Source organism: Melanerpes formicivorus, unplaced genomic scaffold (genome assembly GCF_026170545.1).
Source record: "Melanerpes formicivorus ecotype bairdi unplaced genomic scaffold, bMelFor1.0.p_v2 SCAF_224, whole genome shotgun sequence".
Taxonomy (NCBI): domain Eukaryota; kingdom Metazoa; phylum Chordata; class Aves; order Piciformes; family Picidae; genus Melanerpes; species Melanerpes formicivorus.
This window is the reverse complement of record NW_027142576.1, coordinates 187,197-203,189: the sequence shown is the minus strand read 5'-3', so window position 1 is coordinate 203,189 and position 15,993 is coordinate 187,197. Positions and strand designations below refer to the sequence as shown.

Below are 15,993 nucleotides of genomic sequence, written 5' to 3'. Positions count from 1 at the left end.
GGCTCTGAGAGATCCATGGGGTCTGGATGGGACTGACTGAGGCTGTGGAGGCTGCAGGGGATCTGCTGGGGCAGGATGGGATCCATGGGGCCTATAGAGGCCCACCCCCAGTCAGGCTCATCCCTGTGCCCCCCCAGGAGCAGCTGCAGCAGCAGCAGAAGGCAGCAGAGCAGCAGCGACTGGAGTTGGAGGTGAGGGGAGGCTGGGGGGAGATCTACTGGGGATCCACTGGGGATCCAGTGAGTGTGCAGAGACTAGATTGGATTTACTGGGGTTTGATAGGGTGGGTGGGAGCCACAGGGGCTGGATGGGATTCACTGGGGATGCAGAGGCTGATGGGATCTACTAGGGCTGGATAGGGTGAAGGGGATCCACTGAGGCTGGACAGGGTGGGAAGGATCTACTGGGGTTGGAGAACAGCAAATGGAGCTATAGAGAATGAGGGGCATCCACCTGGGGTAGATGGGATCCACTAGGGCTGGGTGGGATCTAAAAAGGGTGCAGGGGCTGGGTGGGATCTACTGGGGCTAGAGAGAATCCAGCGAGCATGCAGAGGCTGGGTGGGATCTGCTGGAGCTGGACAGGGTGGAGGGGATCTGCTGGAGCTGGAGGAGAACCACTGGGGCTGGAGAGGCTGCAGGGGATCTGCTGGGGGCTGGATGGGATCTGTTGGGGCTGGATGTGATCCACTGAGGCCGGAGAGGCTGGGAGGGATCCACTGGGGCTGGATGGGATCAGCTGGGGCTGGAGAGGCTGCAGGGGATCTGCTGAGCTGCAGGGGGATCTGCTGGGGTAGGAAGGGATCCACTGGGGCTGGAGAGGCTGCAGGGGATCTGCTGGGGTAGGAAGGGATCCGCTGGGGGTGGAGAGGCTGCAGGGGATCTACTGGGGTAGGATGGGATCCACTGGGGCCCTGCAGGAGGTGTAGAGGCTGCAAAGGGCTGGGGGTGCTGGGGGGGGCTCTGGGGGTGCTGGGGGGTGGGTCTGGGGGTGCCGGGGGCGGCTCTGGGGGTGCTGAGGGGGGTGTCTGGGGGTGCCAGGGGGTCCCTCTGGTGCCCCATTGGTGCCCTCCCCCCAGGGCCGTGCCCAGGAGCTGCAGCAGGCCCTGGGGCTGCAGGAGGCTGAGGGCAGAGCTCTGAAACAGGTGACCCCCCAAGACCCCCCCCCAGGATCCCCAAAGTGCTCCCTGGGGACCCCAACCCCTCCCCCAGGGCCCCCTAACCCCCCCTGGGGATACTCACTTCCGCCCTCCAGGGACCCCCAACCCCTCCCCCAGGGATCCCAACCCCCGCCTTCTGAGATGCCCAACTGCCCCCAGGGACCCCCAGACCATTCCTGGCACTCTCTGGGACTCAGAAATTCTGGAGGCCCCCCAGGAGCCCCAAATCCCCCTTGAGACCCCCCGCCCAGAGCCCCAAATCCCCATTGGGACCCCCCCAGGAGCCCCAAATCCCCATTGGGACCCCCTCCAAACTCCCTCAAGTTGCTCCTAACCCCCTGAAACCCCCTCTGGGACCCCCCCCAAATCCTCTCTGCCCCCCCCAGCTGCTCTCTGTGCCCCCCCTCTGAGCCCCCCTGTGCCCCCCAGGAGCTGAAGGACCTCCAGGACGGGCAGAGGATCCTGGAGAAGAAAGGCAGCGCTGCGGTGAGACCCCCAGGGACCCCCCCTGGGACCCCCCAGTCCTATGCAGAGATCCCCACATCCCCTCCTGGCATCCCTCAAGGACCCCCAGATCCTTCCTGGGACTCCCAAACTCCCTCCTGGGACCCCCAGGGACCCCCAAACCCCACCCAGGCACCCCCAGGTTACTCCCTGATACCCCCCAGGGATCCCCAAATTTCTCCTGGCACCCCCAGGGCCCCCAAACACCCTCAGGGATCCCCCAAATCCCTCCTGAGAATCCCAAACTCCCCCCAGGGACCCTCAGACCTCTCCCAGTGATCCCCAACCCCATCCTGGAGACCCCCAAATCCCCTGCTGGCTCCACCCAGGAACTCCCAAACTCCTCTCAGGGACTCCCAAATATGCCCCCCCCCACCTCAGGGATCCTCAAAGCCTACCCAGGGACCCCCAAACCCCCTCCTGGCTCCCCCCCACAGACCCCCCAAACATCTGACACCCCCTGGGGTCCCCCAGATCCCTTCCTGGCTCCCCCAGGGGCCCTCAGACTCCCTCCTGGCACAACCCAGGACCCCCAAACACCCTCTAGGGACCCCCACAATCCCTTCTAGGGACCCCCCAAACCCCTCTGGGACTCCCAACCCCCTTCATGCCACCCCCCCAGACCCCCCCCAGCACCCTCCAGGGACTCCCAAACCCTTTCCGGTGCCCCCAAGGGATGCTTGAGGAAGAGATGATCCAGAGGGAGGAGGGGGGAGGGGGTTTTGGGGCCCCCTCCAGAGGTTCCTGACCCCCCCAAACCTGTGTTTTGGGGTGTGTCCCCCCCCAGCTGAAGGACCTGAAGAGGCAGCTGCAGCTGGAGCGCCGCAGGGGGGATCGGCTGCAGGAGAGGCTGCAGGAGCTGCTGACCCCCACCCGCAGCAGGGGGGGTATGGGCAGGGGGCTGAGGGGGTCCCAGAGAGGACTTTGGGGTCCCAAAGGCGATTTGGGAGCCCTAGAGAGGAACTGGGGGTCCTGGGGAGGTTCCAGAGAGCGTTTGGGAGTCCTGAGGAGGGGTCTGGGGGGGGTCCTATAGAAGAACTGAGGGTCCTGAGGAGAGGCTGCAGGAGCTGCTGACCCCCAGCTGCAGCAAGGGAGGGAGGAGGGGGCTAGGGGAGGGGCCCAGAGGGTGTTTGGGGGTCCCAGAGAGGATCTGCAGGGACCTTGGGCATCCTGGAAGGGGTTTGTGGAGGTCCTAGAGGGCATTGGGGGCCCTGGGGGGCAGCTGGGGGTCCTGGAGGGCAGTACCAGAGGGGATTTGGAGGTCCTAGGGGGTCCTGGGGAGGGGTTGGGGAGGTCCCAGAGAGGATTTGGGGTCCGGGGGGGGGTCCTAAAGAGGAATTGTGCAGCCTGAGGAGTCCTGCAGGAGGGTTTGAGGGGATCCCAGAGAGGATCTGGGGGTCCTGGGGGGGTCCTAGATAGGATTGGTGTGTCCTAGGGGGTCCTGGGGAGAGCAGAGACGAGAGGATTTGAGGGTCCTGGGTGGGCCTGGAAGGGCTTTTGTGGGTGTCCCAGTTAGGATTTGAGGGTCCTGGAGGGGTCCCAGGGAGAATTTGGGGGGTCTTGGGGGGGATCCTGAGCCCCTTCTGTGCCCCCAGGGCTGGAGGAGCTGGGACTGGAGGGAGGCTCCCCTGGGCGGGGCCCAGGCGGGGACAGCAGCAGCCTCTCCTCATTGGGCCGTGACGGCTCCGCCCCTGGCAGCACCAAGGTGGGTGGGGCCTGCTGGGGGTGGGGCCTGGGGGTGGGCATGGTTGGCAAAGGGGGGGGTGGGAGGGGGAAGGGTCTGAAGGCAAACTCAGGGCAATCTCAGCAGGGGTGAGGCTCATGGGGGTGTGGCCTGAAATGGGTGTGGCTCAGGAGCTGGTGTGACATGGGGAGGCGTGGCTTGGAGGGGGGTGTGGCACATTGGGGGTGTGCAGTGAGTGTGGTGCTCGTGAGTATGGCTTGTGGGTGTGGTTTGGGGTGGGTGTGGCTTTGCCGGTGGGTGTGGCTCGGGCAATGGCATTGCAGTGCAATGGCATTCCAAGTGCCTTGGAAGTGGGTGTGTCTTAGGGCAGGGTGTGGCTTTGTGAGTGGGCGTGGCTTGGGAGGTGGGTGTGGCTCTCGGGGGGCTGTCATCCAACACAGGAGGAGTTGAGGAGTGGTTGAAGGGTGGGCGTGGCTCTGGGGGTTGGGATTGGGTGTGGCTTCCCAGGGGTATGTCTCGGCAGGGGGCGTGGCTCTGAGGGGTGTGGCTTGGGGGGGGGGGCCGTGGTTTCGAGGTGGGTGTGGCTCAGGGAGCAGGCGTGGTTCTTAGGGGCAGGATTGGGGAGTGGGTGTGGCCGTTTCTATCTCCTTCCCTCTCTTCTCTCCTCCCCTCCCCCCCTCCCCCTCCCCCCCCGCAGTCGGGCTCGGGCAGCCCCGGGGGGGGGCAGCGGGGGCGGGGGTCCCGGCCGGGGGGGGGCTGTCCCCGGCGGAAGTTGCTGAACTGTTCCAGCGCCTGGCACAGAGCCAGCAGGAGAGGTGGATGCTGGAGGAGAAGGTGAGGAGGGGGCTGGGGGGGCTGGGAGGGACTGGAAGAGGATTGGGAGGGACTGGGAGGGGATTGGGAGAGAATGGGAGAGGATTGGAAGGGGTTGGGGAGGGACTGAGAGAGACTGGAAGGGGAACTGGGACTCGAAGGGGATTGGGAGAGACTGGGAGGGGACTGGAAGAAGAGTGGAAGAGGATTGGCAGGGACTGGGAGGGGCTGGGAGGGACTGGAAGAGGATTGGGAGGGGACTGGGAGGGGCTGGGAGGGACTGGAAGAGGACTGGGAGGGGACTGGGAGGGACTGGAAGAGGATTGGGAGGGGACTGGGAAGGGCTGGAAGAGGATTGGGAGGGACTGGAAGAGGATTGGGAGGGGCTGGGAGGAGCTGGGAGGGGCTGGAAGAGGATTGGGAGGGACTGGAAGAGGATTGGGAGGGGCTGGGAGGAGCTGGGAGGGGCTGGAAGAGGATTGGGAGGGACTGGAAGAGGATTGGGAGGGGCTGGAAGAGGATTGGGAGGGGCTGGGAGAGACTGGAAGAGGATTGGGAGGGGACTGGGAGGGACTGGAAGAGGATTGGGAGGGGACTGGAAGAGGATTGGCAGGGGCTGGGAGGGACTGGAAGAGGATTGGCAGGGACTGGGAGGGGCTGGGAGGGACTGGAAGAGGACTGGGAGGGGACTGGGAGGGGCTGGGAGGGACTGGAAGAGGACTGGGAGGGGACTGGGAGGGACTGGAAGAGGATTGGGAGGGGACTGGGAAGGGCTGGAAGAGGATTGGGAGGGACTGGAAGAGGATTGGGAGGGGCTGGGAGGAGCTGGGAGGGGCTGGAAGAGGATTGGGAGGGGACTGGGAGGGACTGGAAGAGGATTGGGAGGGGACTGGGAGGGACTGGAAGAGGATTGGGATGGGGCTGGGAGGGGCACTAGGACTAGAAGTGGACTGGGAGGGGAAATGGAGATGATTGGGAGAGACTGGGAAGGGACTTGGGAGAGGAGAGGAAGAGGATTGGGAGGGGCTGGGAGGGGCTGGGGTGTGGTCTATGTGACCTCCCCCCGTGTCCCCCCCGCCCCCAGGTTCGCCACCTGGAGCTGGGCTCCGCCTCCCTGGCCGAGGATCTGTGCCGCAAGGCTGCCATCATCCAGAGCTTCGTCCGAGACAGCCGCCGCGGTCAGCCCCGCCCCCCGCCCCGCCCCCCTGCCCCGCCCAGCCGCGCCCAGCCACACCCAACCTTCCCTCCCTCTCCGCAGAAGCCGCGGGCCCCTCCCACGCCCCGCCCCAGCGCGGGGCTCTGGGTCCCGGCCCCGGCGAGGAAGGCCTCAGGGAGATGAACAAGAAGCTGCAGAACCTCCTGGAGGAGCAACTGACCAAGAACCTCCACCTGGAGCAGGTGGGTGGGGTGGGGAAGGGCTGAGGCCACGCCCGGCCACGCCCACCCCGCCCTGACCCTCTCCTCCCTCCCCCCTCCCAGGACCTGGAGGCGATGTCGCAGGAGCTGGAGAGGCTCAGCAAGGAGAGAGGGACCCCCAAGGCAGAGCCCTGAGGGAAGGGAGGGGCTGCAGGTGCAGGCCACGCCCCCACCGGTACAAGCCACGCCCCTTCCTCGGCAGGCCACGCCTCCTCCCCCCCATCACCCCCCAGGCCTGCTCCCCGGGAGGTTGCCCCTTCAGGAGCTGCTGGAGCCCAGGGCGGGGCCGAGCCCCACCCAGGGAGGGTGTGGCCCCTTTCAGGAGGATGCTGCCCCCTGAAGGAGGCTTGGGGCCTCCTCCCTGGCAGGACATTGCCCCTCCCAGGAGGAGGCTGCCCTCGTGAGAGGCCCTGTGCCGGAGCCCTGGGGAGCAGCTCTGGCCCCACAGAGGCACCGCTGCAGCGCCCCCCCGGGGCTTGACCCCAGCCCAGGCTCCCTCTAAGGACCCTGTGGCCCCTCCATCCGGGGAGGGCGTGGCCCCACCCAGGAGCCCGGGCGGGGCCCCTCAGGCTGTTGCCCTTTCGAGGAGGCTGTGGTGCCCCTGGGTGGGGAAGGCCTCGTGCTCTGTTGCACCTTTAAGGGGGGTGTCAGCCCTGGCAGGAGGGCGTGGCCCCACCCCGGGAGGGTGTGGCGCCTCGGAGAGGCTGTTGCCCATTTCAGGAAGAGGGGGAACCCCCCCCGGCCCCTCCCCCCCCAGCCCTTCCCCCCCGCCCCCGAGGACGCTGCCCCTTTAAGAGCTGCTGGAGCCCAGGGCAGGGCGTGGCCCCTGCGGGAGGACAAAGCCCCTGGGCAGGGCCACGCCTCCCGGGCACGCGGAGGGCGTGGGCGTGGCCTGGCGGAGAAGCTTCGGCGGAGCCCGGCGCGGGACTGAGACCTTCCCGGACGATGTTGCCCCTTCAAGAGGGATGCCCGCCCCCCACCCCTAGCCCCGCGGGGTCGTGGCCCCTTTAAGGACCTCGTGGACCCCCCCCGGGGGGAGGACAAAGCCTCTGCCCCCCCCTCCGCGGTGATCTCCTCTCTCCCTCCCCCCGGGCTGCTCCGCATGCGCCCCGCCCCCCCGTAATAAACGCGATGTGATTGGCTGCTCAACTGACGTCACTGCATCTGGGCGTGGTTTATTGACGGCCTCCCGCTGCTCGCCCGCCCTCCCGCTGACGTCACTTCCGGCCGCCGACCCGGATGTTGTTGCGGCGGCCGCAGGAGGAGGACGATCTCGGCGCCGCTCCCGCTCCTGCTGCCCACCCCCCCCGCCCGCTCCCCGTGCGCTGATGGGGGGGGGCGCCGCCGCGTGACGTCAGCACGGTGACGTAGCCCTTCCCCCCACCTCCTGACACCCACCCTCCTCCCCCTCCCTTTTCGCTTTCGGGCGGCACAAATCCACCCCCAACCCCCTCCCCCCCCCCCACCCCCCGGCCCATCTCCGGCTCTGCGCCTGCGCCGAGCGGCAGCCGCCCCCCCAGGCTCCGCCCGCGGAGATGGCGACGGGAGGCGGGGCCAGCCCGGGGGGCGGGGCCTCGCTGGAGGAGGAGCGCGAAGTGGTCCGCGTGCGCGTCAAGGTAAGGGGCGGGGCCGAGCGGGGGCGGGGGGCGGGCGGGGAGCAACCTGGTCGGGAGCTGCTGGGTGGGCGGGGCTAGCCCTGTGAATGGGCGGGGCCTTTGGCCGTCACTCCCCTCCCCCCCCTCCCCTGTGTGGGGAAGGGTTTTTCGCCGCGGGGGTCGTCGCCTAGGGGCGCGGTAGCCAATGGGGCGCTAGGTGGTGGCGAGGCGGTAGCGGTGGGGCGCGGCGGGGCTGGCGGCAGCCAATAGGAGCGTCGCGTTCCGAGGCTACGGCTCCCGGCGCCGGGCTGGGGCGGCGGCAGCCAATGGGAGCGCTGGGTGCTGTTGCCCTGGCAGCCGGCCCGCGGCGGGGTGGTGACAGCCAATGGGAGCGCAGGGTGCTGTTGCCATGGCAGCCGGCCCGCGGCGGGGTTGGCGGCAGCCAATGGGAGCGCCGCGCTCCGTTGCTATGGCTCCGGAGCAGCTCCCTGCGCGTCCTCCGCCTGCGGTCCCTGCGGTGCTGCGCGGCCGCCAGTATGGCAGCGCCCCATCTTGTGGCCGTAGCCCCGGGGCCTGCGTGGGGCCGCTGGGTGCCTTGGCAGCGGCTCTGGGGCCGAGCTGGGGCCCCCGCAGCCCATGGCAGCGCCGCGTCCGGTTGCCATGGCGCCGCGGTCGCGATCTGGCGGCCAACGGCGCCGCGGCCTCTATGGGGCTGTTCTAACCAATGGGAGCGCTGCTCCCTGCTGCTATGGCAGCCGGGGGCTGTGCCGCCGCGCCGCAGCCAATGGGAGCGCCGCGTTCCGTCGCTATGGCAGCCGGGGGCGGTGCCGCCGCGCCGCAGCCAATGGGAGCGCCTGGCGGCCGGCGCCGGGCAGGGGCCGAGGCTAGGCTGCCCCCGGGGGGCTTCTGGGGGCTCCGCCTTGCCGGGACCCCCAACCCCCTCCCCTCTCCCCATCCGCAGAAGGTGGAGGGGCAGCAGCCGCCTGAGTTCCGCTCGTTCGCCGTGGACCCGCAGATCACCTCCCTGGACGTGCTGCAGCACATCCTGGCCAGGGCCTTCGACCTGCAGGGGTGAGCCACGTGGGGACCCTCCCCCACCTCCAGCCCCCCTCCACTCCCCCCATTCCCTGCAGTGGGAATCCTTCCTCCCCCACTGTCCATCCCCCTCTCCCTCCCAGTGAAGACCATACTCTCCTTCCACCTCCCCTTCCTCCCCTTCACCCCCCCAGTGGGGACCCTCACTCTCCCCTCTCCCCTCCCTCTCCCCCCTCTTCAATCCCCCAGCAAAGACCCTTTCCCCTTCTCCACCTTCCTCCCCTTCCATTCCACTCTCTCCTCCCCCTCTCCTTCCCCTTTTCCCCTTCTTCCCCCCCTCTTCCCCCTTCCTTCTCCTCCACTCCCCCAGCAGAGACCCTTTCCTGTTCTCCACCTTCCTCCACTTCTATTTCCTCTCTCCTCCTCTTCTTCTCTTTTTCTCCTTCCTCTCTCTTCCCCTCTCCTCTCTGTTTCTTCTCTCTTCTCTCTACTACTCCTTTCTCTCTCTTCTCCCCCTCTTCTCCTTGTCTCCTCCCTTCTTTTCCTCTTCTTTCTTCTCTCTTCTCCCTTTCTCATTCTGTTTTTCTCCTCTCCTTCTTCTTTCCTCCTCCTTTCTCCTCTCTCTCCTTTTTCTCTTCTCCCCTCTTTCTCCCCTTTCTTCTCTCTCTTCTCTCCTTCTCTTCCTCTCCTCCTTCCTCTCTCCTCCCCCTCTCCTTCCTCTCTCCTCTTCTTCTCCTCTCTTTTCTCTCCTCTCTCCTTCTCTTTTTCCCCTCTCTTCCCGTCTCTTCCCTTCTCCTCCTCTCTCCTTTTTTCTCCTCTATTCTCCCCATTCCTTCTCCTCTCCTCCCCTCCCCTCTCCCTTTTTCCCTTCTTCCCTTCCTTCCCCCCTCTTTCCTCCCCCTCCCCTCCTCCACTCCCCCAGCAGAGACCCTTTCCCTTTCTCCCCTTTCCTCCCCTTCCATTCCCCTCCTCAGTCTCCTCCCTCCCTCCCCCGCAGCCGCAGCAGTTTCTCTCTCAGTTTCTGGGCCCGGGACGCTCAGGGCCAGGAAGGTTTCCTGCCGCTGCTCAGCGATGGAGACCTGGCTGCGGCCTTCAGCGGCGCCCGGCCCGGCCTCAGCCTGCGGCTGGACGTGCGGCAGCCCCCCGAGAGTGAGCGGGGGGGGAGGGGGGGGACAAACCCACCCCCGGGGTTGGGGGAGGGGGCAAGGAGGGGGCTGGGGAGGGTCCTGGGAGGGTCGAAGTCTGCACCCCGAGGGTCCCACACCCTTCCTTGGTCCCCTTCCCAGACCCCCTGAGGAGGGTCCCAGGGTGCAGTGGAGGGTCTTGGGCTCTTGGAAGGTCCCCAGCCCCCAGCTCAGGGTCTCCAGCCCCTAGTTTGGGATCCTCAGCTCTCAGTTGAAGCTCCCAAGTCCCCAGTTGAGGCTCCCAGCCCCCAGTTTGGGCTCCCAAACTCCCAGGGGAGGTTCCCAGCCCCTCATTGAGGCTCCAGCCCCCAGCTGGGGGTCCTCAGCCCCTAGTGGAAGATCCCAGCCCCCCATTTGAGGTCCCCAGCCCCCAGTGGAGCCTCCCAAGCCGCCAGGGTCCCCAGCCCCAAGTTCAGAGTTCCAAGCCCCTGGTAGAACCTCCTAAGCCCCCAGGGGAGGGTCCCCAGCCCCCAGGGGAGCCTCCCAGCCCCCATTTGGGGGTCTGCAGCCCCTGGTTATGGCTGCCAACGCTCCCCCTGTGCCCCCCAGGCCCCTTGCTGGAGGACTGGGACATCATCAGCCCCCGGGAGGTGGCTGGGGCTGAGCCTGGCCCTGAGCGCCGCTCGCTGCTGGCTGCTGCCCTGCCCCTCACCCAGGCCCTGCTGGCACAGGTCAGGGGGCTGGGGGGGCTGGGGGGAGGGACTGGAGCGGGGCTGGAGGGTCCTGAGAGGGTCCTGGAGGAGTTTGGAGGGGGCCTGGGAGTTTTGGAAGGTCCTGAGGGGGTTCTCGCGGAGGGGGGGGGGCCGGCACCTAGAGGGGTCTGGAGGGGGCTTGAGAGTCCTGGGGGTGGTGCTGGAGGAGGCCTGGAGGGGTCCTAAGGAGCTTCTGGGGGTCTTGGGGGGGCATTGGGGTGTCTTGGGTAGGGTATGGGGGGATTTTGGGGAAGCCTGAGGTGTGCTGAGGGACCTTGGGTAGTCTTAAGGGGGGTCCTAGAGGGGTCTGGAAGGGGATGGAGAGTCCTAGGGCATGCTGGAGGGGGTCCTGAGGGGTCCTCGGGGGTCCTGGGGGGTCCTAGAGGGGTTTTAGAGAGGGCTTGAGGGGCTTGGGGCATCCTGGAAGGTTTTGGAGGGGACTGAAGAGTCCTTGAGAGTGCTGGGGGGGTCAGCAGGGAGGTCCTGAGTGGGGCTGGGGGGGTCCTAGGGGGATCAGGGGAGAGGCTTGGAGGTGTCCAGGAGGGGTTTGGAGGGGACTGGAGAGTCCTGGGGGGGTGCTGGAGGGGGGTTGAGAGGGTCTTGGGGGGGGTGCCTAGGGGGTCCTAGAGGGGTCCTGAGGGAGTCCTGGGGGGTCCTAGGGGGAGTTTGGGAGAGGCTGGAGGGTGCTGAGTGACCTTGGGCAAGCCTGGGGGGGATCCTGGAAGGGTCTGGGGAGGGTCCTGGGGGTCCTAGGGCATCCTCGAGGGGTTTGGAGGGACCTGAGAAGCCCTAGGGGTATGCTGGGGGGAGGGGGGGGGTGTCAGGGCAGGGCCTGGGGGGGTCCTGAGAGGGCCTGGGGGTGGGGGGTGCTGAGGTGACCTGGGTGAGCTCTGGGGGTCCTGGGGAGGGTCCTGGGAACCTCAGGAGGGTCCTAGGGGGTCTTGGGAGGTTCGGGGGGAGGGACCTAAGGGGACTGCTTTTGGGGGAGGGGTCCTGGGGGGTGTCCTACCCTGCCTGCTCCCCAGTCCCCTCCTAACTCCTCCCCCCCCCCCACAGCTGGGCCGGACCCTGGCCCGGGCCCAGGCTGCCCTCTCGTGGCCGGAGGCCTCCTCGCAGTCGGTCCCGGTGCTGCCGGTGCCCCCCCAGTGCTCCCCCCTCGGCGACCTGGAGCTCAGAAGCTTCCTGGGCCCCGGGGGGAGGCTGCAGAGGCCTCAGGAGCTGCGCCTCAGAGTCTTCCACGGCGGCGTCGAGCCCGGGCTCAGGAAGGTGCGAGGGGAGGAGACCCCCGGGACCCCCCCAAGGGACACAACCCCCCCCCCAGGACCCCCTGGGATGGGACACACCCCCCAGCAGCACTGCAACCCCCCCTGGGACCCACTATGGGACACAACCCCCCCAGGACCCCCTGGGATGGGAACCCCCCCCCCCCAGCACCACTGCAAACCCCCCCCATAGGACACAACCCCCCCAGGACCCCCTGGGATGGGACACACCCCCCCAGCACCACTGCAACCCCCCCCTGGGACCCACTATGGGACACAACCCCCCCAGGACCCCCTGGGATGGGAACCCCCCCCCCAGCACCACTGCAACCCCCCCCAGGGATCCCCCCATGGGACACAACCCCCCCAGGACCCCCTGGGATGGGGACACCCCCCCAGCACCACTGCAACCCCCCCCCCGGGACCCCCCCATGCGACACAACCCCCCCAGGACCCCCTGGGATGGGAACCCCCCCCAGCACCACTGTAACCCCCCCCAGGGATCCCCCCATAGGACACAACCCCCCCAGGACCCCTTGGGATGGGACCCTCCCCTGCACCACTGCAAACCCCCCCCCAGGGACACCCCCAGCATCCCAACCTGTGCTCAGGAGGGTGGAAGGGGACCCCCAGGGCTGGGACCACCCCACCCAGAGCCACTGAGACTCCCCTGCAGCCCCTCCCCCCCTCCCCCCCCCCAACAGGGGACCTGGAGGTGCCCGTTGGGTGCTCTCCATCCATGGTCTCCTCCTGGAGCTCCCCCACCACCTCCCTCCACTGCCCAGCGTTCCCTCGGTGTCCTCTGTCGCCCCCAGGTGGGGTGGAGGCCTCCAGGCACCTCCTGGAGCTCCACAACTGTGTCCAGACCCCCTCTCTAGTGTCCCCCTTCGAGGTTCCTGTCCTGGAGCTCCCATCCTGAGACTTCCTGGAGCTCCACCACCATCTCCATCCCCTCTCCAGCATCATCCCAGTGTGCTCTTTGTCGCCCCCAGGTGGTGTGGAGGAGCACAACCACTTCCTAGAGCTCCACCTCCATCCTCACCCCAGACCTCCACAGTGATTGGTGTCGCCCTCTCTGTCACCCCCAGGTGGTCAGGAGGAGCACAGCCACCTCCTAGAGCTCCTCCACCACCTCCATCCTCACCCCAGACCTCCACAGTGATTGGCATTGCTCTCTCTGTCGCCCCCAGGTGGTCTGGAGATGCACAAACACCTCCTAGAGCTCCACTTCTATCCTCACCCCAGACCTCCACAGTGATTGGCATTGCTCTCTCTGTCGCCCCCAGGTGGTCAGGAGGAGCACAACCACCTCCTAGAGCTCCGCCACCACCTCCATCCTCACCCCAGCGCCCTCTCTGTCGCCCCCAGGTGGTCAGGAGGAGCACAACTACCTCCTAGAGCTCCACCACCACCTCCATCCTCACCCCAGTGCCCTCCTTGTCACCCCCAGGTGGTCAGGAGGAGCACAATCACTTCCTAGAGCTCCACCACCACCTCCATTCTCACCCCAGACCTCGGCAGTGATTGGTGTTGTCCTCTCTGTTGCCCCAAGGTGGTCTGGAGGTCCACAACCACTTCCCAGACCTCCACAGTGACTGGTCTGTGTCGCCCCCAGGTGGTCAGGAGGAGCACAGCCACCTCCTAGAGCTCCACCACCACCTCCACCCTCACCCCAGCACCCTCTCTGTCGCCCCCAGGTGGTCAGGAGGAGCACAGCCACCTCCTGGAGCTCCTCCACCGCCTCCATCCTCACCCCAGACCTCCACAGTGATTGGCATTGCCCCCTCTGTCACCCACAGGTGGTCAGGAGGAGCACAGCCACCTCCTAGAGCTCCACCACCACCTCCATCCTCACCCCAGCGCCCTCTCTGTCGCCCCCAGGTGGTCAGGAGGAGCACAAACACCTCCTAGAGCTCCACCACCACCTCCATCCTCACCCCAGTGCCCTCCTTGTCACCCTCAGGTGGTCAGGAGGAGCACAACCACCTCCTAGAGCTCCTCCACCACCTCCATCCTCACCCCAGACCTTCACAGTGATTGGCATTGCCCTCTCTGTCACCCCCAGGTGGTCTGGAGATGCACAAACACCTCCTAGAGCTCCACTTCTATCCTCACCCCAGACCTCCACAGTGATTGGCATTGCTCTCTCTGTCGCCCCCAGGTGGTCAGGAGGAGCACAAACACCTCCTAGAGCTCCTCCACCACTCCCACCCTCACCCCAGCGCCCTCTCTGTCGCCCCCAGGTGGTGTGGAGGTACCTGCTCAACATCTTCCCCGCCGAGCTGTCGGGCCAGGAGCGCCTCAGCCACCTGCGTCGGAAGGCCTGCGAGTACGAGGCGCTGAAGGGGGCGCTGCTGGCCTGGGCGCCGCCGGGGCAGCTGGCCCTGGTGAGCGCGGCGGTGCGCAAGGACGTGGTGCGGACCGACCGCGGCCACCCTTACTTCGGGGGCCCCGAGGAAGGCCACCCCCACCTGCAGGCCCTGCAGGACCTGCTGACCACCTTCGCCCTGGGCCACCCCCCGCCTCTCCTACTGCCAGGGGATGTCGGACGTGGCCTCGCCGCTGCTGGCCGTGCTGGACGACGAGGCCCAGGCCTTCCTCTGCTTCTGCTCCCTCATGCGGCGCCTGGGGCCCCGCTTCCGCCCCGGGGGCCGCGGCCTGGCCAAGGCCTTCGGGCACCTGCGGCGCCTGCTGCGCCGCCTGGACCCCGGCTTCTGGAGCTTCCTGGCCGCCCGCGGCGCCCACGACCTCCTCTTCTGCTACCGCTGGCTGCTGCTGGAGCTCAAGAGGGAGTTCCCCTTCGAGGACGCCCTCAGGGTGCTGGAGATCACCTGGAGCTCCCTGCCCCCCCGCCCCGCCCCCCCCCGCCCGAGGGGGTGCCGCTGCTCGGGGCGCCCCCCAGGGGCAGGGAGGAGAGGGGGGGGATGAGGCCCAGGCTGCCCGGGAGGAGGAGGAGGAGGAGGAGGAGGAGGAAAGATGGAGGGGAGGAGGAGGAGGAAGAGGAGGAGGGAGAAAGGAAAGGAGAGGAGGGGGGAAAGGGGGAGAGGGGTGGGCAGGAGGGGGTCAGGAATGGGCAGGAGGGGCTCAAGAGCTCCAGGGATGGGCAGGAAGGGCCCAAGAGCTCCAGAGGTGAACAAGAGGCTCCCAGGAACGTCCAGGAGGGGCTCAAGAGCGACCAAGAGGCTCCCAGGAACGTCCAGGAGGGGCCCAAAAGCTCCAGGGATGGGCAAGAAGGTCCCAGGAACATCCAGGAGGGGCCCAAGAGCTCCAGGGATGGGCAAGAGGGGCCCAGGAAGATCCAGGAGTGGCTCAGGAGCTTCACTGAGGTCCAGGAGGGGCTCCAGAGCTCCAGGGGTGGCCAAGAAGGGCCCAGGAACAGCTCTTTGGGTGCTGAGGACCCCAAAGAACCTGGAGGTGCCACCAAGGAGTTGTGTGAAGATCTCCAAGAGGTGACCCCGGACCACAAGGCCCTCAAAGAGCCTGGAGGCACCACCAAGGAGTTGGCTGAAGAGCCCCAAGCCCCCAAACTCCTCAAAGACTCTGAAGCTTCCCCCAGGGATCCACCTGAAGGCCCCCAGGGGCTAACCCAAGCCCCCAAACTGCTCAAAGAACCTGGAGGCACCACCAAGGGGTTGGCTGAAGATCTCCAAGGGCTGCCCCAAGACCTCAAGGTCCTTAGAGAGCCTGCAGGCACCACCAAGGAGCCGAGTGAAGACCTCAAGGTCCTCAAAGAGCCTGAGGGCACCACCAAGGAGTTGGCTGAAGACCCCCAAGGGCTGCCTCGAGACCCCAAGGCTCCCAAAGAGGTTGGAGGCACCACCAAGGAGTTGAGTGAAGACCCCAAGGCCCTCAAAGACCCCGGAGGCACCACCAAGGAGTTTAGTGAAGACCCCAAGGTCCCCGAAGAGCCTGGGGGCACCCCAGAGGAGTTGAGCGAAGACCTCAAGGTCCCCAAAGACCCTGGAGGCAGCACCAAGGAGTTGAGTGAGGACCCCAAGCTCCCCACAGCCCCCGAAGCCCCCCCCGAGCCTCCCCCTCTCGACCCTTGGGGCGGCCGCTGGGCCTGGGAGTCCTCTTCCTCCTCCTCCTCCGGCTCCTCCTCCTCCTCCTCGGAAGAGGAAGAGCTGGCGGTGGAGGACGACGGCGCTCCGCTGCCCCCCCCCCGAGGAGCTGGGGCAGGGCAACCCCTTCCTGCTCTTCCTGTGCCTGGCAATGCTGCTGGAGCAGCGCCAGGCCCTGATGGCTCAGCCCGGGGACTACAACGAGGTTGGGCAACACTTCCACCGCCTGCTGCGGCGCCACCGCCTGGACGCCGTCCTGCAGCGCGCCAAGGGCCTCTTCGCCGCCTACCTGGAGGGGTGGGGAGGGGGCCAGCAGCAGTAGGGGGCGGCCAGAGGAGGTCCTCGTGGGACATCATGGCAGGTCCATGGGAGATCAACCAGGGGAGGTCCATAAGAGGTCCATGGGAGATCATCCATGGGAGGTCCATAAGAGGTCCATAGGAGATCATCCATGGGAGGTCCATAAGAGGTCCATGGAAGATCATCCATGGGAGGTCCATAGGAGATCATCCCTGGGAGGTCCATGGTAGATCATCCATGGGAGGTCCATAGGAGATCATCCATGGGAGGTCCATAAGAGGCCCATGG

At 67.0% G+C, this 15,993-nt stretch overlaps 2 protein-coding genes across 2 annotated transcripts; both read left to right on the top strand.

The window, feature by feature from the left end:
- Positions 1 to 6: 6 nt before the first annotated feature.
- LOC137458129 (coiled-coil domain-containing protein 157-like) lies at positions 7 to 6,729 on the top strand. The gene is made up of 9 exons (XM_068169810.1): positions 7 to 191; positions 1,079 to 1,144; positions 1,589 to 1,645; positions 2,451 to 2,550; positions 3,259 to 3,368; positions 4,045 to 4,181; positions 5,245 to 5,338; positions 5,419 to 5,558; positions 5,640 to 6,729. Exons 1-8 carry the CDS (start codon positions 27 to 29, stop codon positions 5,497 to 5,499), a joined length of 810 nt encoding a protein of 269 aa, XP_068025911.1. The 5' UTR covers positions 7 to 26; the 3' UTR covers positions 5,500 to 5,558; positions 5,640 to 6,729.
- Positions 6,730 to 6,809: 80 nt separating this feature from the next.
- On the top strand, positions 6,810 to 15,805 carry TBC1D25 (TBC1 domain family member 25). Its single transcript, XM_068169801.1, is given in 9 exon segments — positions 6,810 to 7,192; positions 8,133 to 8,242; positions 9,204 to 9,355; positions 9,940 to 10,061; positions 11,139 to 11,348; positions 13,588 to 13,860; positions 13,862 to 14,269; positions 14,503 to 15,272; positions 15,334 to 15,805. Coding segments are annotated over 9 exon segments (2,520 nt in total). The 5' UTR covers positions 6,810 to 7,111; the 3' UTR covers positions 15,728 to 15,805.
- Positions 15,806 to 15,993: the final 188 nt, after the last annotated feature.